The sequence below is a fragment of the Kogia breviceps genome, chromosome 8 (genome assembly GCF_026419965.1).
Source record: "Kogia breviceps isolate mKogBre1 chromosome 8, mKogBre1 haplotype 1, whole genome shotgun sequence".
Classification (NCBI taxonomy): domain Eukaryota; kingdom Metazoa; phylum Chordata; class Mammalia; order Artiodactyla; family Physeteridae; genus Kogia; species Kogia breviceps.
The window spans coordinates 36,090,804-36,115,680 of NC_081317.1; the positions used below are offsets into that span (position 1 = coordinate 36,090,804).

General features: G+C 43.0%; 1 protein-coding gene across 1 annotated transcript in view; it reads left to right on the forward strand.

Annotated features, from left to right (window-relative positions):
- The first annotated feature begins 18,375 nt into the window (after window positions 1–18,375).
- The window catches only part of PTCH1 (patched 1), a 67,930-nt gene continuing 61,428 nt past the window's right edge, over window positions 18,376–24,877 (forward strand). The window contains exon 1 of the mRNA XM_067041196.1: window positions 18,376–18,573. Coding sequence (XP_066897297.1) covers window positions 18,571–18,573 — 3 coding nt within the window. The 5' untranslated portion in view covers window positions 18,376–18,570. The remainder of the gene's footprint in view (window positions 18,574–24,877) is intronic.

Consider the following 24,877-nt stretch of genomic DNA (forward strand, 5'->3'; position numbering starts at 1 on the left):
CGGGGCACAAAGTAACTCTTATCTGAAGTTGGAAAGGAATTTCCTGAAATAGCTGGTAATTGTACAGTGAAGCACACAATAAAAGCTGCTATCCCCCATCATGCGGGCAAAATTGGACCAGTTAGATAGAGCACTGATCTAGACCATGAAATTATTTTTCAGAGACCTTCCCTCCAACTGAGAAAAACCTACCTACCTAAAATAACCTCCTTTTAATAGGCTGTTGCAGTAATAAAGGGGTTTATTTGATGAACCTTGCTGTGTGTACTCAAAGAGAATTTGAACCAACCAAATTCCCATCCTTCAGAGAAATTATAGCAATGACCTCCTATATAGTCCTATATTAAAGTCACAACACTTTAATTTAGTCTTGAAAAAACCCTGAATTCTTTATATTTGTAAGTTCTCAGAGTTCTCATTTTTTCTTTTATAATTGTTCAAAGAATCTCCCTAAGTTCTTTGTTTCTATGGAAAGCCCACTACAAAGAAAAATAATCATTTGTCCCTAATTCAGTTTAAAACTACAAAACTATTCAAAGATACTCGATAGACAATTATACAAAATACAAGATCATATGGTTAGGAGGAGAAGCAGAAGCTAGGAGCTCAGCTGACACAAAACTTCCAGGTTCTGCCTGATGCTGGTTACCTCTATCATGAAAAGTTATCTACTACAGCTTACACACTGTGGATGCAAAAAAAAAAAAAAAAAAAAATGTGTGAGCAGAGTCCACTGTCTGCGACAATTAATTTAAAAGAGTGTTGCTGCAGAAAGGCATCTGGAACAACTTGAAAATCAAACTGGATCATGAAACATAAGGGTCTTCCGTATTCCAGCCAATAAGGAATTCCCTGACATCATCTCTTCTAGAGGGAATTTTGTTCCCTTAACAAAGACATTGTAAAAGAGCCGATTTATAGTAGATGAAAGATCATTTAAGGAACCCCTGAGAGGAAACCACCAAAAAATGGCCCTGGGAATGATGGTTTTGTTATCCCAGCCACAGGGACCTCTAAGGTTTCTGCAGTGTCCTCCCTCATTTAAATGGCCACAATCTCCTTTTCTCCAGGTCATAGTGGGCTTCCTTTAGACACATGCTCTTTTGAAGTGTGACTCAAATGCACTGTGGTTTGTACTCATTTTTAAAGAATCCCCTTCTCTACTAAAGCATTCTCACCCATAAAGCAAAAGAAGAGCTATAACTGTGAGATGAACTAGGCAGAGTTTACATTAAATAGTAAGACTCCTGAAGACTCAGTCAAAGTAAATGCATGCGCGTAAAGAATTTGTGCTGTGAGGAAAAACCCACAGTATTGCCATCCCCATCATCAATGTTATCATTTTGATTATGAATTGTGCCTACCAAATTACATCACCTGCTCAGATCAGCACGGATTTGGTGAAAAAGCACTAAGCTGTGCTAAAAAGATGCCAAGAAGTAAGCAATTCTGTGTTTTAAAAAAAGGGGGGTGAGGGTTAAACTGTGGTTTTAAGTAGAAGATAGAGCAGTAGTTTGATAATGCTACCTCTTATATGTCTATAGGCTTAATTACATGCACAAAAATCCTAAGAGGTAAACAAAGTCACAAAATTATGGTTGTCTCTGAAGAAGATAATGGAGGATTTGAAGTCAAGAGTAGAACTAGGATACTTACTCTTCGTTCCATACCCTTTAGCACTGCGTGGCTTTTTATTATGGAAGTGTATTTCTTCTTTTTAAGTACTGGATATTTGAAAATGTATGGCCTGCTTAGAAAGCAGGAGCAGAGAAACAGAAAATCCAAATACGTAGTCACGGGCAGTGAGGAGAGAATGAAGCTTAATCCTGCAGGGAAACTCTGGGCACAGCGCAAGCCTCAGAATTATCCAACCCAGGCTGAGGGAGCTGGGGTATTGATGCACCAACCTCTGTGAGTCCACCTTCTGCAACGGTTATTCTCCACTGTGAGCTGCTGGGGGCAGGGAGGTTGTTGATTCCCAAGCACTAAACGGCAGTGTGTATTTGGCTGTTGGGAGGGACAAGAATCCTCAGGCACAGTACTATGGTCTGTTTCTACTCACTACACTTCTGACACCAAATGTGTGGGTTTTCCACACCAAGCAGTTCTCCATTTCTCTGTAGACACCAACTGGGTGTACAATTTAATTCAATTCTCATATCAATTCCCCAGAGTTAGCAAGACCCCACAGGTTAAATGTGCAGATTGCCCCTCTACCTCAGGAGCCAGTCACAAGTAGTGGGTGCCCAGGTTATCCACACCTCTGTGTGACTGATTACAAATTGGATGGTCCCCACAACCCCTTCCTCAGGTGTGATAATCTGTTATAATGGCTCACAGACACTGCTTTACTTACTATTTCCAGTTCATTGTAAAGGGGTCAAATGAACAGCCAGAGGAAATGGTACATAGGGAGAGGTCCAAAAGGGTCCCAAGTGCCGGGGTTTCTATCGCCATGGAGTTGGAGGGTACACTCTCCTGGCACATGTGTTCAACAACCCAGAAGCTCCCCAAACCCCAGCATTTAGGGATTTTGTGCAGGTGTCATTATGTAGCCAATGACTGAATCACTGACCATTGGTGATTAAGCTCAATCCCCTGCCCCTCTCCCCTCCCTGGAGATCAGGACAGGGGTTGGGGGGAGGGGATGGGGGTTGGGAGGGAGGAGCTGTTTCTGGAAGTTCCAACCCTCTAATCACATGGTTGGTTCCGCTGGCAACCAGCCCCAATCCTAAGCTCTCTAGGGGCTCACCAAGAATCACCTCATTCGCATAAACAGGTATGAATGAAAGGGGCTTATTATAAGACATTCCTCTCACCCCTATCACTCAGGAAATTCTAAGGTTTTAGAAGCTCTTGTGCAAGGAACTGGGGACAAGGACCAAATATATACTTCTTATTATATCATCATACCACACACAGAGATGCAGATTCTAGCAGCTGGAAACCTGAAGAGCACTCCCTGCTCACAGATGAGTCTGGAAGGTACGGAGAGGCACTGACAACACCCACTGTAGGCCTGATTTTTTGAGGTCAGTATAATGACCTGCCAACCATCACTGAGTATCTTTAGCAGGTACCCTTGGAACAGTTCCCAACATTCCTGGGGCTTGAATTTGCCCAGGGAAGAGCTTTGCTTGTGAGTCATTACAAGGGGCCCTGTGGAAAACAACAAAGGAAATGAAAGGATTGGAAAAGAGGGTTGAACGGTGAGGCCAGAATAGAAGTGGAAAGCACAAGTTCCACGTGCTGTCTCCTACCCATGGCAGACACCACTAGTCAGTCATGTCCCTTTCCCTTTGACTTGCACTGGCTCAGAATCCTCTTCAACATCAGATGATTGGCAGCCACTTTCAGGCTATCAAGATTGGCTCTCAAAATTTCAACTATTTGTCATGTCTTTACTAGAGGGTACAAATGGTTCAGCCAGACTATTCAGCATATTCAGCCAGAGAACATAAATAACATTTAAAAAAATGTTTTCTTTCTAAGCTCTTGCATATGGTCTCAGGGAACAAGAGGGAAAGTGGGGAAGAAAAAGATAAAGTCCTCGTATGAGTTTCCTGTTGCTGCTGTAACAAATTACTACAAACTTAGTGGCTTAAGACAACACAAATCTGTTATCTTACTGTTGTGTAAGTTAGAGGTCTGACATGGGTCTCACTGTGTTGGGTCTGACATGGGTCTCACTGTCTCAACCAGCAAGCTACAGTGCAGGACACCCTATGCCAATCAACTAGCAAGACAGGAACACAACCCCATCCATTAGCACAGAGGCTGCCTAAAATCATACTAAGTTCACAGACATCCCAAAACACACCACCAGACTTGGACCTGGCCACCAGAAAGATAAGATCCCACCTCATCCACCAGAACACAGGCTTCCCCTCCACCAGGAAGCCTACACAACCCACTGAACAAACCTTAGCCACTGGGGACAGACACCAGAAACAACGGAAACTAAAACCTGCAGCCTGCAAAAAGGAGACCCCAAACACAGTAAGTTAAGCAAAATGAGAAGACAGAGAAACACACAGCAGATGACGGAGCAAGGCAATAAACCCACCAGACCTAAAAAGTGAAGAAGAAATAGGCAGTCTACCTGAAAAAGAATTCAGAATACTGATGGTAAAGATGATTCAAAATCCTGGAAATAGAATGGAGAAAATACAAGAAACATTTAACAAGGACCTAAAAGAACTAAAGAGCAAACAAACAGTGATGAACAACACAATAAATGAAATTAAAAATTCTCTAGAAGGGATCAATAGGAGAATAACTGAGGCAGAAGAACGGATAAGTGACCTGCAAGATAAAACAATGGAAGTAACTACTGTAGAGCAGAATAAAGAGAAAAGAATGAAAAGAATTGAGGACAGTCTCAGAGACCTCTGGGACAACATTAAACACACCAACATTCGAATTATAGGGGTCCCATAAGAAGAAGAGAAAAAAAAAGGGACTGAAAAATATTTGAAGAGATTATAGTTGAAAACTTCCCTAATATGGGAAAGAAAATAGTTAATCAAGTTCAGGAAGCACACAGAGTCCCATACAGGATAAATCCAAGGAGAAACATGCCAAGACACATATTAATCAAACTATCAAAAATTAAATACAAAGAACAAATATTAAAAGCAGCAGGGGAAAACAATAAATAACACATAAGGAAATCCCCATAAGGTTAACAGCTGATCTTTCAGCAGAAACTCTGCAAGCCAGAAGGCAGTGGCAGGACATATTTAAAGTGATGAAGGAGAAAAACCTACAACCAAGATTACTCTACCCAGCAAGGATCTCATTCAGATTTGAGGGAGAAATTAAAAGCTTTACAGACAAGCAAAAGTTAAGACAATTCAGCACCACCAAACCAGCTTTACAACAAATGCTAAAGGAACTTCTCTAGGCAGGAAACACAAGAGAAGGAAAAGACCTACAACAATAACCCCAAACAATTAAGAAAGTGGTAATAGGAACATACATATAGATAATTACCTTAAATGTAAATGGATTAAAAGCTCCCACCAAAAGACATAGACTGGCTGAATGGATACAAAAACAAGACCCATATATATGCTGTCTACAAGAGACCCACTTCAGACCTAGGGACACATACAGACTGAAAGTGAGGGGATGGAAAAAGATAATCCATGCAAATGGAATTCTAAAGAAAGCTGGAGTAGCAATACTCAAATGAGACAAAATAGATTTTAAAAACAAAGACTATTAAAAGGGACAAAGAAGGACAGTACATAAAGATCAAGGGAACAATCCAAGAAGAAGATATAACAATGTTAAATATTTATGCACCCAACATAGGAGCACCTCAATACACAAGGCAAATGCTAACAGCCATAAAAGGGGAAATCAACAGTAACACAATCATAGTAGGGGACTTTAACACCCCATTTTCACCAATGGACAGATCATCCAAAATGAAAATAAATAAGGAAACACAAGCTTTAAATGATACATTAAACAAGATGGACTTAATTGACATTTATAGGACATTCCATCCAAAAACAACAGAATACACATTCTTCTCAAGTGTTCATGGAACATTCTCCAGGATAGATCATATCTTGGGTCACAAATCAAGCCTTGGTAAATTTAAGAAAATTGAAATCGTATCAAGTATCTTTTCTGACCACAACGCTATGAGACTAGATATCAATGACAGGAAAAAATCTGCAAGAAATACAAACACATGGAGGCTAAACAACACACTACTTAATAACCAAGAGATCACTGAGGAAATAAAAAAATATCTAACAAAAAAGTGTCAATGAAAACACAACGACCCAAAATCTATGGGATGCAGCAAAAGCAGTTCTAAGACGGAAGTTTATAGCAATACAACCCTACCTTAAGAAACAAGAAACATCTCAAATAAACAACCTAACCTTATACTTAAAGCAATTAGAGAAAGAACAAAACAATCCCAAAGTTAGCAGAAGGAAAGAAATCATACAGATCAGATCAGAAATAAATGAAAAAAAATGAAGGAAATGATAGCAATGATCATTAAAGCTAAAAGCTGGTTCTTTGAGAAGATAAACAAAATTGATAAACCATTAGCCAGACTTATCAAGAAAAAAGGGAGAAGACTCAAAATCAATAGAATTAAAAATGAAAAAGAAGTAACAACTGACACTGCAGAAATACAAAGGATCATGAGAAATTACTACAAGCAACTCTATGCCAATAAAATGGACAACCTGGAAGAAATGGACAAATTCTTAGAAATGCACAACCTGACGAGACTGAACCAGGAAAAAATAGAAAATATGAACAGACCAATCACAAGCACTGAAATTGAAACCATGATTAAAAATCTTCCAACAAACAAAAGCCCAGGACCAGATGGCTTCACAGGTGAATTCTATCAAACTTTCAGAGAAGAGCTAACACCTATTTTTCTCAAAATCTTCCAAAATATAGCAGAGGGAGGAACACTCCCAAACTCATTCTACTAGGCCACCATCACCCTGTTACCAAAACCAAAGATGTCACAAAGAAAGAAAACTACAAGCCAATATCACTGATGAACATAGATGCAAAAATCCTCAACTAAATACTAGCAAACAGAACCCAACAGCACAATAAAAAGGATCATACACTACAATGAAGTGGGGTGTATCCCAGGAATGCAAGGATTCTTCAATATACGAAAATCAATCAACATAATACACCATATTAACAAATTGAAGGAGAAAAACCATAAGATCATCTCAATAGATGCAGAGAAAGCTTTTGACAAAATTCAACACCCATTTATGATAAGAACCCTCTAGAAAGCAGGCGTAGAGGGAACTTTCCTCAACATAATAGAGGCCATATATGACAAACCCACAGTCAACATCGTCCTCAATGGTGAAAAACTGAAACCATTTCCACTAAGATCAGGAACAAGACAAGGTTGCCCACTCTCACCACTATTATTCAACATAATTTTGGAAGCTTTAGCCATAGCAATCAGAGAAGAAAAAGAAATAAAAGGAATCCAAATAGGAAAAGAAGAAGTAAAGCTGTCACTATTTGCAGATGACATGATACTATACATAGAGAATCCTAAAGATGCTACCAGAAAACTACTAGAGCTAATCAATGAATTTGGTAAAGTAGCAGGATACAAAATTAATGCACAGAAATCTCTTGCATTCCTATACGCTAGTGATGAAAACTCTGAGAGAGAAATTAAGGAAACACTCCCATTTAGCACTGCAACAAAAAGAACAAAATACCTAGGAATAAACCTACCTAAGGAGACAAAAGACCTGTATGCAGAAAATTATAAGACATTGATGAAAGAAATTAAAGATGATACAAAGAGATGGAGAGATATACCATGTTCATGGACTGGAAGAATCAACATTGTGAAAATGACTCTACTACCTAAAACAATCTACAGATTCAATGCAATCCCTATCAAACTACCACTGGCATTTTTCACAGAACTAGAACAAAAAATTTCACAATTTGGTCAGAAACACAAAAGACCCCGAATAGCCAAAGCAATCTTGAGAAAGAAAAACAGAGCTGGAGGAATCAGGTTCCTGGACTTCAGACTATACTACAAAGCTACAATAATCAAGACAGTATGGTACTGGCACAAAAACAGAAATATAGATAAATGGAACAGGATAGAAAGCCCAGAGATAAACCCACACACATATGGTCACCTTATCTTTGATAAAGGAGGGAAGGATATACAGTGGAGAGAAGACAGCCTCTTCAATAAGTGGTGCTGGGAAAACTGGACTGCTACATGTGAAAGAATGAAATTAGAACACTCCCTAACACCATACACAAAAATAAACTCAAAATGGATTAAAGACCTAAATGTAAGGCCAGATACCATCAAACTCTTAGAGGAAAACATAGAACACTCCATAACATAAATCACAGCAAGATCCTTTTTGACCCACCTCCTAGAGAAATGGAAATAAAGACAAAAATAAACAAATGGGACCTAATGAAACTTAAAAGCTTTTGCACAGCAAAGGAATCCATAAACAAGATGAAAAGACAATGCTCAGAATGGGAGAAAATATTTGTAAATGTAGCAACTGACAAAGGATTAATCTCCAAAACATACAAGCAACTCATGCAGCTCAATAATCTCCAAAACATACAAGCAACTCATGCAGCTCAATACCAAAAAAACAAACAACCCAATGTGAAAATGGGCAGAAGACCTAAATAGACATTTCTCCAAAGAAGATATACAGATTGCTAACAAACACATGAAAGAATGCTCAACATCATTAACCATTAGAGAAATGCAAATCAAAACTACAATGAGATATCATCTCACACCTGGCAGAATGTCATCATCAAAAAATCTACAAACAATAAATGCTGGTGATGGTGTGGAGAAAAGGGAACCCTCTTGCACTGTTGGTGGGAATGTAAATTGATACAGCCACTAGGGAGAACAGTATGGAGGTTCCTTAGAAAACTACAAATAGAACTACCATATGACCCAGCAATCCCACTACTGGGCATATACCCTGAGAAAACCATAATTCAAAAAGTGTCATGTAGCAAAATGTTCATTGCAGCTCTATTTACAATAGCCAGGACATGGAAGCAACCTAAGTGTCCTTCAGCATATGAATGGATAAAGAAGATGTGGTACATATATACAATGGAATATTACTCAGCCATATAAAGGAATGAAACTGAGTTATTTGCAGTGAGGTGGATGCAGCTAGAGACTGTCATACAGAGTGAAGTAAGTCAGAAAGAGAAAAATACCATATGCTAACACATATATGTGGAATCTAAAAAAAAAAGGAAAAGAAAATAAAATGGTCAGAAGAACCTAGGGGCCAGATGGGAATAAAGAGGCAGACCTACTAGAGAATGAACTTGAGGATATGGGGAGGGGGAAGGGTAAGTTGGGACAAAGTGAGGGAGTGGCATGGGTATATATATACACTACCAAACGTAAAATAGATAACTAGTGGGAAGCAGCCTCATAGCACAGGGAGATCATCTTGGTGCTTTGTGACCACCTAGAGGGATGGGATAGGGGGGGTGGGAGGGAGAGAGATGCAAGAGGGAAGAGATATGGGTACACATGTATATGTATAGCTGATTCACCTTGTTATAAAGCAGAAACTAACACACCATTGTAAACCAATTATACTCTAATAAAGATGTTAAGAAAAAATGAAAAAGGAAAGTATTAGTGGAGCCAAATGGAATTAATTGTATGTCTGCAGAAGTCGGGGCATGGAAATGGGTGGGCCACTCAGTGAAGGGTAGGCTGGTAGCTTGTTTCAATCCATGAAGTTTAAACAGAATTGTTCATCTGTAAAAGTAAATAATGAGCTGCAATTTGTAAACTGCCTTCTTCACTTCCTCCAGGTCCATGCTTGTGTGTAACTGAATATTTCTTAAGCGGTCTGTCTGTCACTTTATCCATAGCTGAGTGACTTCATAATAAAACATCCTATCAACATGCAAATTCACTATTTTATGGATTTTTAATGTTACATTCATAGCTCCTAATAATAGTTACAGTAAATGAATGTTATCACCTTATACACAAAGAACCACTGAAATGTCATTATAAGATGACCCCATGGAAGGGTTATATATTGACTTTACAGATTTGTTTAAACCCTGGTTTGGGCCCATAAAGTAACAGTACATTTGCACAACATTTTCTGACTTGGCTTTAAGCTTATATATCCTCATTCCCTAGGAAAAGATTATGTGGGGTTCTAGTCTGTACCTAGGGCATTGTCTTGATATAGAGAAAGTATGAAGGCAGTCGCTCACAGGTTTGACAGGATCAGGTCCAGAAGTAGGGGCCTGGGTTCTAACAACAGGATTTGCTCTGGGGTGCCTCTGGCTCTCCCCTGTCCCTTCCTAAAGAGCTCACTTTCTCTCTCCCTTTGATCTGGTCAGCAGTCCCTCTTCCTTACTTCAGTGTCCCCCTCCCCCTTCCCTGCCCTCTCAGGAGGTGAGGCTCAGGTACACACTCCCTGTACACTGTGGCTCCTGCACCTGTCACATTATTCTACAGTTATTTGTTCTTCACACCCCACCAGGCCACCAGTTTTTCTAGGGCTACAATGGTGTCTTTTAAAAAAATGTTTCTACTATGAAATAGCTCATACATTCAAAAGTATATTTATCACCTCTATGTACATTTTAAAGAACAATAAAATGAATTGTTTTTGAACTCCCCAATTCCTTCACCTCCTGTACCCCTAGAGGTAACTGTCCTTGAATTGGTTATTCACAAGGTATGGATTATTCACAAATATTGATTTTGAACTTCATAAAAATGGGATTTATATATGCATTCTCATGGGGCTTGCTTCTGACCCAGGTATTTCACCCAAGATAATGTTCATCCATATTGTTACAAAGTAGCTATTGCTCATTTATTTTCACCTCTTGGTAGAATTTCATTGTGTGTATTCTCCACAGTTTATCTTTTCTACTTTGATTGACATTTTGGTCATGTCTAGTGTTATGCCATCACAAACAATGCTGATGTGAACATTCTTGAATGCACATCCTGGACCTTGTGTTTCTCTTAGAGATATATCTAGGAATGGGATTCACCCTTTCTAGATAATGCCAAATTATTTTCCGAAAGCAATGAACCCAAATCTACACTCCAACCAGCAGTGCCCCAAATTTTCCACTGTTTTAGTCTGCTCACACTTGCTGTGGTCAGAATTTTAAACGTTGTCAATCTGATGGGCATAAAATGAAATTTCATGATGTTTCTAAGGAAGACTTCTTTTTCATTCCCCAATTCCTAGCACCTAACAGAGGATTATGCAAGTTAGTGGAAGCTCACAGATCTTTTATTTGGTGAATGAACAGCAATAATGCAATGTGACAAGTACAATTATAGAGAAGGATGTTAAGAATATATTTGTAAATTAACCATGTGTCCCTTAGGTCTTCCAATCTAGTTGCACAACAGAATCACCTGGGTATCCTTTTATTTTATCACTGGCATTTCATTATGAAAAAACTTCAAAACATACAGTAAGGTTGGGAGGATTTTACAGTGAAAGCGTGCTTTTTACTATACTTGCTCTAGGGGGATTCTTTTGAAAAATGTCATGCTCCAAGGCTGGGATTCTGATTCTATAGCTCTGAAATGGAAGAAAAGAATCTATCTTTGTTTCTTTGTTTTTGTTTTTAAACTCCCCAGGTGATTTTGAGGAGCAGCCTGCCTTGGAAACCACAGCCTGAAGGAACTTGCTGCAATAAATGAAAAAGACAGATTTATAATTAGCCCAACAGTGTTCATCCTTTGTGGTGGGGAAAAAGTTTTGCTGGTTGCCTAAAGCCATTTTCTCAGCTCACCAGCGTTCCTAGGAAATGTGTCACCCAGCATCAGTTTTGCAAAGGTGTGGACAGGTTCTTGGGAGGTGGCAGGCCAGGTCCTCTCAGTACTAGAAGCCAAGAAGGATCAGGTTCCAGTCCATCTTGACTCCTCCCTCTGAACATCACAGGCAGAGAGAGGAACTCGCCCTTCAGATGCAAGACAGCTCCTGTCAACATTTGGGTGCTATTATAGGCTGACCTGTATCCCCCCCAAATTCATATGTTGAAGCCCCAGTATCTCAAGAGTATAACCATATTTCGAGATAAGGTCTTTAAAGGGGTAATTAAGTTAAAATGAGGTCAAATGATGGGTTCCAACCCAATAAGACCAGTGTCCTTAAAAGAAGAGGAAATCTGGACACAGACACACAGACTAAAGACCATGTGAAGACCTAGAAGGTGGCCATCTGCAAGCTAAGGAGAGAGGTCCCAGTAGAAACCAACCCTGACAACACCTTGATCTTGGACTTCTAGCCTCCAGGACTGTTAGAAAGTTAATTTCTGTTGTTTAAGCTACGCTGTTTGTTTGTGGAACATTGTTATGGTAACCCTGGCAAACTAATACAGGTGTGGAGGGGAAGACACCAAGCCTAGAGTCGGGCAACAGGACAGGCAGACCCAGGCTCCCGCCCCCCCAGCTCCCCACAGAGTAGGCCTCCATCCACAACTGGTCAGAGTTGCCGGAGAAGGCGCCACTGCCCAGTGCCCTCCCCATGGGGACTGAAAGGAAACAGAAACACACATCCTCTTCAGGCCCTTTTTCTTCAGAGAGTACGTTTCACAAGCCCAAGGAGTGCTGCTGTCTATATACATGAGGGGTCCTCAGAGCCATCAGCAGGCCCACCTGCAGCTGAGCGGCCTCAGAACGCAATGTCATGACAGGCTCAGGGAGGCTTCAGCCTCCCCCTCACACCTCAAACCCTCCCCCACAATCCCACCCTCACCGAGCCTCACCTTCACACAGCCTCTTTCACTCACAGAGTGGAAATGAAATTTGGCTCACTGCTCCAAATTTTGAATCATGTAGCTCAAATAAATAAAGTTTGATTCTGCACATTTTCCCACCAGTCTTAAAACACATGATGAATTCTGAGAAGCAACATCGCTAATTGTGTAAAACAGCACATTTTGTCAGACAGAGGCTATTTTTTTCAGAGACAGCCAACTTTAATATTTTCATATTTAAATAAAAATATAAATTATACAAGTATATATGAATACATATATTTTCCAAGGACATAGCTTTGTTTTGTATCCCTGTGGCGATAGTGCCATTACCATTACATGCAGAATTGGAATTGTAAGCATTGCCATTTTTTTAGATGGAAGTATAGTTGATTTACAATAATGTGTTTGTTTCAGGTGTACAGCATAGTGATTCAGTTTTTTTTCAGGTTATGTTCCATTGTAGGTTACTACAAGATATTGAATATAATTCCCTGTGCTATATAGTAAATCCTTGTTGCTTATCTATTTTGTGTAAAGTAGTTTGTATCTGTTAATCCCATACTCCTAATTTCTCCCACCGTTTCCCCTTTGGCAACCGTAAATTTGTTTTCTATGTCTGTGAGTCTGTTTCTGTTTTGTATATAGAATTCATTTGTATTTTTTTTTAGATTCTACAGATAAATGATATCATATGGTATTTATCTTTCTGTCTGACTTACTTGACTAATCATAATATTCTGTAGGTCCAACCATGTTGCTGCAAATGGCAATATTTCATTTTTTTAAATGGCTGAGTTATATATATATACACATATATATACATATACACATACATATATAATTATATATATGTGTATATATATGTGTGTATGTATATATATATATATATATATATATATATATATATATATCACATCTTCTTAAGCCAATCATCTGTTGATGGGCACTTGAGTTGTTTCCATGTCTTGGTTATTGTAAATAGTGCTGCTATGAACATTGGGGTGCATGTATCTTTTTGAATTAGAGTTTTTGTCTTTTCCAGATATATGCCCAGGAGTGGGATTGCTGGATCATATGGCAGCTCTATTTTTAGTTTTTTAAGGACCCTCCATACTGTGCTCCATAGTGGCTGCAAAAATTTACATTCCCACCAACAGTGTAGGAGGGTTCTCTTTTCTCCATACCCTCTCCAGCATTTATTTGTGGACTTTTTGATGATGGCTATTCTGAGTGGTGTGAGGTGATACTTCAATGTAGTTTTGATTTGCATTTCTCTAATAATTAGTGATGTTGAGAATCTTTTCATGTGCCTGTTGGCCATCTGTATGTTGTCTTTGGAAAAATATCTATTTAGGCCTTCTGCCCATTTTTTGATTGAGTTTGTTTTTTCAATATTGAGTTGTATGAGCTATTTGTGTATTTTGGATATCAACCCCTGTTGGTTGCATTGTTTGTAAATATTTTCTCCCATTCTGTAGGTTGTCTTTTCATTTTGCTGATAGTTTACTTTCCTGTGCAAAAAAAGTTTGATTAGTTTCCATTTGTTTATGTTTACTTTTATTTCCTTTGCCTTGGGAGACTGATACTGCTATGATTTATATCAGAGAATGTCTGCCTATGTTCTCTTCTAGGAGTTTTATGATGTCATGTCTTATATTTAGTTCTTTAAACCATTTTGAGTTTATTTTTGTATATGAGGTGAGGCAGTCAATCTAATTTCATTGATTTGCAACTAGCTGTTCAGCTTTCCCAACACCACTTGTTGAAGACACTCTTTTCTCCATTGTGTATTCTTGTGTCTTTTGTCATAGATTAATTGACATAGGTGCGTGGGTTTATATCCGGGCTTTCTGTTCTGTTACGTTGATCTATATGTCTGTTTTTGTGCCAATACCATGCTGTTTTGATTATTGTAGCTTTATAGTATGGTCTGGCCTAGAAGGGTTATATCTCCAGCTTTGTTCTTTTTCCAGACCGAGGCTATTTTTTATATTTACCACATTTAATATCTTTTTCAGTCCTCTTAGATATAAATTGAACCTTTTGATTATTTTTCTGACCTGCTTGATTGCAATAAGCTATTTCTCCTGGTCCTGATCTGCTACTATCACCATCACCATCATCACCAGCCAGCCCGTGCACACCTGCCTCCCACAGTTTAAAAATCTCCTTTGGCATTTCATTTCATACCACATTCTTCATTTGCAAGGCTGCCCCTGCAGGTCTCCATAGAGGGACTCCTCTGATCAGAGGGAGTCCTATGTGGACATCTGTTACAAGAGTAAGCAACTTGGATCAGTTTCATTTTTTGAGGTAGGGGGTTTCACAGGTATCTGTCTCCCTGCTTCTTCCAGTCTTTGTCCAGTCTTTGAATACTATAACTCCTCCATGTGCCTCCCTACTTGGTAATTTTGTCCCTTAAAGACTTTGGTTTATTACATTCCACATCTCACTCCACCTCTTTTGTTTCCAAGCTGTCTGTGCAGGTTTTTCTGCTCTTCATTTCTGTTTTACTTCTTGCTGTTGTTTACACAGTTCTTTTTCTGTTTCAGTGTTGCAGTTAGCACTGTAATTCAGTTGTTCGTTCAGTCTCCTAATTCCAACCAACCATCTTCAAATACTTCTTACCCTTCAGTCCTTAAAGCCCCAAATCTACAAGTTGGTTTGGCTTGGGGTATCTTCCTGACAGGAATGGGGGAGGGTAGTCATTTTAGAATGGAAATCCCTACATTGGGCAAAATTGCTTTTTATGAAAGCTTCGTCTGTCTGATCCAGTATTAAAGAATGGCCACACCTAGGGTGACTGCCCAAGTATGAGAGTGGCATTCATCCTGAGATGGAGAGTTTCTCAAATGCGGACAAATGTTTCTTCTGAAGCCCTCCAGCTGCTGGAGGCTGCTCTTAGGGAGGGGATGAGTAAAAGTGCTTAGGCACCCACTTTTACTTGACAGGGAAGAGGGGAGCATAGAATGAAATCTGTACATGCATGCATGTGCCTTTGTGTGTGTGTGTGCATGTGTGTGAGACAAGGGTAACAGCTGTATCTCAAGTAGCAGCAGATATTCAGAAACAAAGAGCCAGGGATGATCCTGCCCATCAACAGAGTTGATCATGCCCATGTGGCCTGTTTTCAGACCTGTTTTGTAAGGTCCCTCCATTGTTCCCTCCTCAGATGCCCCACATATCTCCAGTGGGTCCTGCCTTAATGCCCTGAAATCTCCAACTTGGGAATTATCCCTCTGGGTATGGCTGTAAAAGTCCAAGTTAACTTGCAAAAGTATTGTCTAGTAGCCCCTTAAGCCACTAACAAACATCCTGATGCAAATTGGCTTATCAGATTGGGCAGGCTACAACTGAGCTCTGCAGCCTGGAAGCCTTGACAGTCATTGACACCTCCACGCCAAGTGGATTATCAGACTGGGCAGCACTGGAGCTGGCTTTGCAGGAAGGGGAAGCACAAGCAACTTTAGAATGGTGGACACAGCTGTTTGATGAGAAAGAGCCCACCCACCCTGGCAGAGAGTCTCAGAGAAATGCCAGAAGGTAACAATGTATGGGGTTCTGGGCCCTGGAGAACACATGTCTCAGAATTGATGATTTAACGTTTCTAACATCTAGGAACAGAGGGAAGAGAGGGCATAGCACTGAGATAATTTTCAAAGCCTTATTTCAGAGGAAGGAAAGGAAGGACAAGCTGCTATTGAGCCAGAGCTCTTCACGTGTGTTCCCCCTCCTTCCTGAGCTTGTAGGTTCCTTCACCAAAGGTTTTATCTCCCTGATTCACTAAACCACCACTGTCCAACTCCAATAATTCACACCCAAACCAAGCTCATCTTTGCTCCCAATTATAAAGCATTTGACTGAAATATGACATTAATACTTTCAGTCTTAACTATGGAGACCACAAAATCTGGGCAGCTCTGTAACCTTCCTGTTCTGTACTATAAAGGGGGCAATTTGACAGGAAGCTCATGCAGCTTCAGGGCCCCACATCGCACAATCCCCCTTCCATGTCCCTGTAGTTGATTTTGTTTGTAATTTTGACTCAATAAAGAAGCCCCTCCCAAAAAGAAAAATGCATATGCCTGAGACCCCACCAAACCTTGGCCACACTCAAGGAGCACATAGCCAAGTGTGCTTGCGTGATGGTCTTCTTTTTAATTGGGAAAAGCAAACCACAAATTCTGCTGGAATTTCCCCACAAAACTAGCTTACCAAACAACTTTATATTATGGGCCGTTTAAATGTCCTTTGCTAAGCTGTTTCTTCTTTTTTCTTATCCCTCTTTCTCTGTCATATTCTAGACCATTCTATTTGGAGATGTACTTATACCTTCCTCTTGCTTGCCCCACCCAAGTTTATAACAGGATATGAACAGAGTCCTTTGATATGACACCAAAATGTAGTGTTTCAGAGGGAAATATTGGTGAGTCTGTTTTTCCAATTATTATTACTCTTAGGATCCATGCTCAACTAATATCATTTAAGACCATTTTATACTAAAGTCAATTGGTATGAAACGACTTTCTGGACTAGCCTAATTCACAGGGCTGTGCAGCATTCCAATGTTTAATTACTTAATGTGTTTCAAACACAAACACCCTGTAAACTCAAATGACACTGTTAAACAATGGTATGTCGTCTTTGGGATAAGGAGATGAATTGTGACTCTTAGGTTTTGTTTTATTTTGTTTTAATAACCACGGGTACACACACACACACACACACACACACACACACACACACACACACCTAATCACACTGTCAGCCCAGAATGAGGTGAGCAAAGTCTGGCTTTTCTTGAAGATCTGCTAGGTAACTCTGGGTAGTTTCAGTAAATTATCTTACCCTTTCCCCCTGTATCTGTTATTCATCTTTATTCAAAACGGGGTCCATTTAAAATAGCACCTTTCAGTTGTCTTGTGTGTGAAACAGCCTACCCTGCAAATTTGAGTAGATAAAATGTTAAACATTGTAGCAGAGTCTCTCCTGAATAGGACTTTCCATTTAGGGTAAGAGCCTGAGAGCCACAGCACTTCCGTCTAGCCCAATCACCCAAGTTGGCCTCATTTGGGAAGGCAGCGTGGGTGGGAGTGTTTGGGTGGCATACCCCAAAAACCACAGTAATTGTAAGGGAAAAGAGCAAATATCAATTAGTGATTCTTCAGCCAGCTACCAATCTTGGTTTCCAAGGGACTCCACCTAAGTCTCTTCAGAAGAATCAGCTTCCCAGGGACCTCCGACAGAAGCTGCACGAATCCACATACATCTTAGTACATTGAACATTCCCCCACCCCCACACCCCCCCGGGAGGCTCTTGTTATCTGCCCGGCTCCCCTGGCTCTCTGCCTCCCTGTCAGCCTGTGGGCCTGTCAACCAGAATGCTCCCAGCTTCTCGGGGCTTCCGTGGGAATGCGAGCAGGAAAGGGCTTTGAGAACTGCGGACAGGAAGGTGGTGTTTCTCTGCAGCGCTCTGGGCACCCCACATTTCCCGTAGTGCTGGGGATGCTGAAATGAGCTTCCCTGCTCCCCCAGCACCCCCCACCCGGGGGTTCAGGCAAGTGACTAAATGTCAGCAAATAACGTGTGTAGGGTGGGGGAGCACTAGATGGGGAAGGCGAGGTGGCGAGCGGAGACACACACACCCCCCACGGCCCGGCGGCCCCCCGCAGACAGGGCCGCGGGGGGCGGGGAGGGGCGGCAGTGGCTCGCAGGAGCTCGCTCGGCTGGGTGCCTCCCAGGAAGGAGGGGAGGGGAGCGCCTGTTTACCCAGGAGGGCTGTGCTGATAGCACGTTCCTCGAGTTTACTTTGCTTTCCTTGAGTTTATTGTAAAGGGGTAAAGTTTTCGGATCTGTCACGTGACCCTGACAGGTCCTGCCTATGGCGCGGCAGACCACCCACGCCGAGGGCCATGGAACTGCTTAATAGAAACAGGCTTGTAATTGTGAGTCCGCGCTGCACTCCGCCGAAAGCCTCCGGCGGCCCAGTGCGCCGGGGTTTTTACACTTTCCGTTCCTTTTGTAAAGACGGAGGAGGAGGAGGAGAAGACGAAGACGAAGAAAAAGACGACGACAAGGAAGACAAAGAGATCCGCGGCGACAAGGCTAGGGGGAGACCAGGGAAGACGGGGAGAAGACGGAGGAGCGGAGGACCAGGAAAGGGGGGCACGGGGGAAAAAAGGAATTGATGTGAAATCCAAGCGCAGCGTCCGCGCCATCGGCACCCGCGCTCCGGGCAGGGCTTGACGGCCGGCTATGGTGAGTGCAGCCGTCTTGGCCGCCGCCGCCACCTCGCCCTCGCGCGGCGTGCGCCCCGGGGACGCGGGATTGCGGGGCCGAGGCGCCCCGCGCGGCGGCCGGAGGGCCAGGCGGGCCGGGCGGGCGGCGCGCCGGGGCCGCGGGGCTGGGTGGGCTGCGCCGGCGGGGCGCGGGGGCGCTGGCCCGCGTCTCCCAGCTCGCTCGCTCTCTCGCACGCTCCGGGCCCCCGCCCCCCGAGGCCGGCCCAGCGGGGCGGGGAGGGGGCCCGGCCGGGGAACGGCTCCGAGGGGAATTCTCACGGAGGGGGTCGCCTGGGATCCCATTTTCACGCTTGAAAGGGTCGCCACCTTGGCTTCCGCTCATCAGCCTGGTGGTGGCTACTGACTGCCAGCGGAGGCAGAGCTGGGGATGGAGGGCTGGTGCGGAGAGTGACAGCGCCGGGGGGAGGGTGCGGGCCGAGAGCGCGCGCGCACCCGGGCGAGTTCTCTCGTCTCCCGGGAGCTTGGGGAGGTCTGCCCGAGGGGCTGGGCATATGCTCTCGCACCCACACCCGGTGCTCTCGGCACCCGGGCCGGGATGCTGAATGAGTGGGACGCCCAGGGCTAGGAGAGAAGCACCTTATCAAAACCTGGAGCGCAAACATTCTCCTCTTGGTCGCAGTTGGTGGGAAGAAGAGCCAAAGGGGCTTTCCTGAGTTCAGGAAGGGGCCACCGGTAGGAGAGCTATGTGTTGACCCTTGCACCCACGGAATCGGGCATTCTGGTGCCTGCCAACCATTAAAGAGGTGGGCGGCTAGCCCAATGCTGAGAGGGCTGTGGCCTGAGGGGAGCCCTGAGGTGGGCCAGACTGATCCAAACCGATTTAGACCCAGTGCCAACACTGGGACCAGAGGACTTCCAGAGACTGTACCTTGGGGGGTGACATATACTATGTGTCTAGGTATTTAAATTCATGTTAAAAATTACCCCTACTTGGTGGGTGAGCAATAACCTAAAAGTTTTTAGATCTCAATTTCCATCACCTAAGAAGAACCATATGGATTTATGTCTATGGAAGACACCTAGAGACCTCTATTTTCCTAGACATGGGAGAGAAGACCATCTTCTTCCCTTTCTATTCTTCCTTCCTCCCTAGGGAGAAAAAATATAAAAGAACCAGAGGTAAATCATAAAGACCCACCATGGGTGGCTTTAAGTATTTAATAATTAGATAACTGAGGTCTTGAACTACTACAATAATCCTTTTTCAGCATTCTGTGTGCTCGATTTTTTTTTTTTTTTTTTTGGCTCTAGTAGTTCAACATGCAATTAATTGCCTTCACAAAGAAAGACAATGCTTTTTGGTGTTACCCTTTATCACTGTCACTTATCATTTCTGGGTGGTACCTCAGGATGAATTACTGCCTCAGGTGCATTGTGTACCCATGTTGTAAAACAAGGGCTTTCAATTGTAAGTATGTGTGTGTTCCAGTTGTCACCCAGCTTCCTTCCACAAGGCTATAAAACACCTTTGAGTCCAAGATCTTTTTATATTAAAATGTTGAATCAAGGTAGACATCAATGGGCCCATTCTGAATTTGGGGTATTAGCTTCATTTCAAACTCACTGAGAAGTGTATCTAATTCCTGGTTGTAATCTTGTCATAATGTAACAAGCTATTGGAATAGGAGTTAGCACCATTTGGAATTATTTTGTGAAGAAAAAAAAAAGGCTGTTTTTTTACAAATTATCTTCAACTTTCTACAGACAGAAAAACTAATGAGGCAAATCAATACGTATTGAATGGATTAAAATATCTGTCTTCCCTATTTTATCCTCTCTCTCTCTCTCTCTCTCTCTCTCTCACACACACACACACACACACACACACACACACACACACACACACCTTTTATTTTCTCCCGCCTCTGCCACAGTGTATAAAGCCCTATTGAGACGTGTAGGCGTGATGTGTAAACCGGATTAGCAGTATGAAAGAAAGACACACAATAAGCTGGAATTGTTTTACTTCCCTTTCATTTCTCATGCCTATATCTCTAATAAATTTGTTGCTCCAGCAGTGGGTCAAAGGGATCATGTTGCTCAGCTTCTTTTTCATGTAAGACCCTATGGCAGAGATCACGGAAGTGAATGGTGTGCCTTCTGCCAAACGCTGCGCTTGATATGGATATATTAGATGGGGAGACAGAGACGAGGAGAGAGATGCAGGGAAAAATGTTCAAAGTCTAGGTCTTTCCAGAATACATCTCTATTGCTTAAAGTAATGCGGCTAAGAAGATATACAGACAAGGGAGGAAATCAATATAAGGGTCAATGCTGTTCTCTTTCAAGTTCATTGTAAACTGAACATTTTCTCTGCAGTTGGTGACATTCCCAGCAAAAGAATACCAATAGCTTTGGCACTGCATAAAGTCTAATTCCCTTTTTCAAACTAGTATGTGAACCTGGAGTAATAAATGCGGAGATTTCTGGGACCTTCTCAGGACATCTTCCCTCTACCATCCCCTCCCCCCACCAAGCTCACTGTAAGCTCAAAAAATGCCAGTGCTCCCGGGTTTGTGCTGTAGACCCCTCATTTACTCTTTTGTAGAATTGGGAGCAGCTTCCCATTAAAGGAGATCAGGGGTAATTAGCAGCATTATTTTGACAAGTTGGCTAGAGCTGTTCCCTTTCCTCCAGTTCTGGGGAGGGGGGATAGGGGAGGAAACAGAAGATGGAAGGGAGAAGGGGAGGGGAGTCATGCTTAAGGGGGTTACATTCTGTGACTGCTGAATCGTTTTTTTCCCTCCCCCTTTTAGACTCATTTTCTAGCATCACCTTTAAGCAAATACAAAAGCTGCCAATGAGAAAATAATAAGGCATTCTTAGGGAGCCAAGAAATGGCTTGAATTGAGTCAACTCTTATCCAAGGTACCTGCTTTGAACTGCTCAGGCTCTGGGCCATCACTCATATCCTGTACCCTGGGCTCTCCATCCATAAATAGAATATTACATCAAATCCCCAATTCCTCTCCCCATCATAGCCTCTCAACAGGAATACTTGTGGCACTTAATGTAATGTTTGCAATACTTTGCATTTGTGGAAAAGAGTATTAAACTCAGTAGACAAAATTATAACATGGCCCAAGGGTCAAATTACTAGATATATTTACTCCTTCATTCATTTGTACTCTGCAAATATTAGCTAAATTACATTTTAAAGAGCCAATTAGTTGGATCTGGGAAACCAGTGAAAAGTCAAGTCCTATCGTGGATTTTCATTACTCCACCAAATGCAGCTACCACAATTGCTTATCACTGGAATGTCCAAACACAAAGGGCAGATGTTTGATTTCAGTGTCATCATTTGGATAATCAGATGTCATTTCTGAGATGTGTGTGGCGTGGCCACGGCTGTTTGACTATTGGAGCAGAGAAGAGAGAAGATATGAGGGAATCATATTTTAAGAGTTTAAGGAATGTGTTTTGAAACTACAAATTCCAATGAAGTCTTGGATCATGATGGGGAGACCAAAATGACAATGCGTTGAGATGGACTTTACTTGGAAAGGGAAAATGGGATACTCAAGAAAGAGGGCCAGCAACTCCTGCTGGTTGAAAAGGCATCAAGCTTCTCACTTGTTGGGTAACTCTCACGGGGGAGCCATGCTGCAGAAAGACCATTAAAGGGACTTTTCCCAGCAGACACCTTCACGGCCCTGGCTCCTCCTGTCAGCCTCATCTCAGGTCTAGAGAATACTAGTTGAAGTTAACAAACCCGGTGTGGCTCAGCGGTCCCCTGCACAGGGCATGCATATTAAAGCCGACAATGCTTACAAATGTAAATAAGGGCAGATTGATTAGGAACAACATTATCACTGGGAATGTCGAACTCACATGCATCAGCAATGAGGCAAATTGGGGGCAGGCTCAGCCCGGACCACCCAAGTCGAGCAGGCTTTTACACTGGCTCCTCTTCCCTTTCTTAAAACGTTACAGAAACAAGGCCAATTAGATCCTCAAAGTAATTCATCTCTGTGTATGAAAAAAGCAGACCACAGGGGAAGCGGCGGGTGGGGGTGGGGGTGGGGGTGGGGAGATTAAGATAGCGCTTGTTAGAGCCCAGGCTGGGGATTGCGTCCTGGAACCGATGGGTAGAATTTACAGGCCGAGACCATTGTCTGAAATGCTGAAAAGTTAACCTATCAAACAGCGGGTGAGGGAGCTCAGGGAGCTGAAAACCCCAGAGATCAATGTTCAAAACGTTTAGGAATTAAGTCAAACCCAGGGAAATGAGCCCGAGTGGAAGAGGCTTTGCCATTGAAATGGTGCACATGTAGCAGCGCCAAAACAAGAGGATATGCAGCTGCGTGCGGAGAGTAATAGGGAACCATTATGTGTACACAGCCTATAATTTCATTTTAGAATTCCATAATCTAAGTAGCTATACTGAAATTGCTATAAATAAAAGATTGGGTGGAAAAACTAATATTTTGGTATAAAACGTTGTAAAGAATTTTGTACAGACACAGCACCCTGCCTATAGCTACATGGTTACCTTTGCTATACAGCACGCCTCAAATATAAAAAGACTGACGTGTCTTTCTAGGGGTTCCACACCCAATCTTTAAAAATTAATTTCCAGCGGCAAGCACAAAATGGTTTGACTTGAAACGTCTGTAGAACCTTTCAGTGAGAAAAACTAGAATAATAAATCACGTTTCCTGATTTATACTATTTACCAAACATAAAAAAGACCAGATATTGCTCAAAGATTAAGCTTGCTCTGTGTCGAGCCCAATATTCCTGCGATATTATTTATTAACCTACTGTCATTTGAAATGCACGCTGCTTGTCTTCCCTTCTGCATTTTCGCAGCCCTTCCCAGAGCCGCGCACAAAATCACGTGCTCCTTCGGAGTTTGAGTTTTGAATTTCCGCGCTGGCCGGGTACTCCGGTCCTCCTCCTGATCTCGTGAACACCCCCAGACACTTCTATTCTCTTTGTCTCTTTATTCTGCAGGACAACCTACCCTGCCCAGGGTACTGCACACGTTTTGCCGGTTTGGGATACAGAGGGCAGGGCCTCCCAGTGAAACCAGGAAGGAGAAAAAGCTAGAGGGAAGGTGGCGAGGCTGGTAGGGAGGAGAGAGATGGGGGAGAAATGGGGTGAAAGAGGAAGGAGAAAGGAAAGGGGAGATTGAAAGAAGGAGGCAGGGGGAAGCCGCCGAAGAGAAAGTAAGGCGGCGGGGAGGGCTGGCCGACAGACCCCCTGCGGGAGCCGCGTGGGTCGCCCGGGTGGCCGGCGCGCCGGGCTGCAGTCCCTTTCGGTAGAGGGCAGCTAACCCGAGCGCTCAACGATTGGCCGGCCGCGGGGAGGCCGCGCAGGCATTGGGTAACGTAAGGGGGCCGACCGCCTTCAGGAATGTACTACGGCGCGTCCGGCACGTCCGTCCGCGCCGGCGGGGAGTGCGCCTCGCCTGGGCTCCCAGGAGCCAGCACTGGAGACTTGGAGCCCGCCTGGCGCTAGCCGAGCGCAACGACTTCCCTACCTGCTTGACCAGGGCTGCGCGGGCGTGGGGAGTCCGGAGCTTCGGCGCGCGCGCAAGCGGGCGCACGCGGACACGCGCGCGCGTAATAGGCCTCCGTGCCCTAGAGCGCGCGCCGGCCGGGTCCTGCGTCACGTGGTCGCGTGGGCTCCGCCTTTCCCCCCCGCTCCTCCCCCTTTCCCTCCATCTGGGTTTCTTTCTTTCCTTTCCTTTCTTTCTTTTTTTTTCAATGAACACACACCGTGTGCATCTTAAAGCCACACTGCCCCATTTCACGGCTTCAGTCGGCTACTTGCTGCCGAGGGTGCCTCTGCAGTTCAACCCAATTTTTAAAAAAGAAAAAAAGGAAAAAAACAAATACTAAAACGAGACAGAATCTAGGGTTTGTGGATCTGGTCCCCATCTCAGGGAGGAACTTAACTTGCAAAAGAAAAATACTCTCAAAAAAATTTTTTTACGTAAAAGTCGGAGCTGTGTAGACAGTTTGTCTCTGGCCCCAGGATCCATCTCAGAGTCGCGTGTTTTCTTCTCCAGGGGAAGCGAATCCCCGGCATGTGTCGGTGACACTGGCTGCAGTGTCCGGACAAGTCCTAGCAATCAGCGCACAATTTGTTTCAAATGAATCCAGCATCAAAGCCTTTATTCTCCTTTATGTCACGCTACTATTAAATATAACAGGATGCGTACCAGTTTGGGAGGGGAACGTTTAAAACAGACTTTAAATAAATAGGGACTTGTGGTTAATTAAAAGGGGGGATCCAAATGAATCCAAAATAAG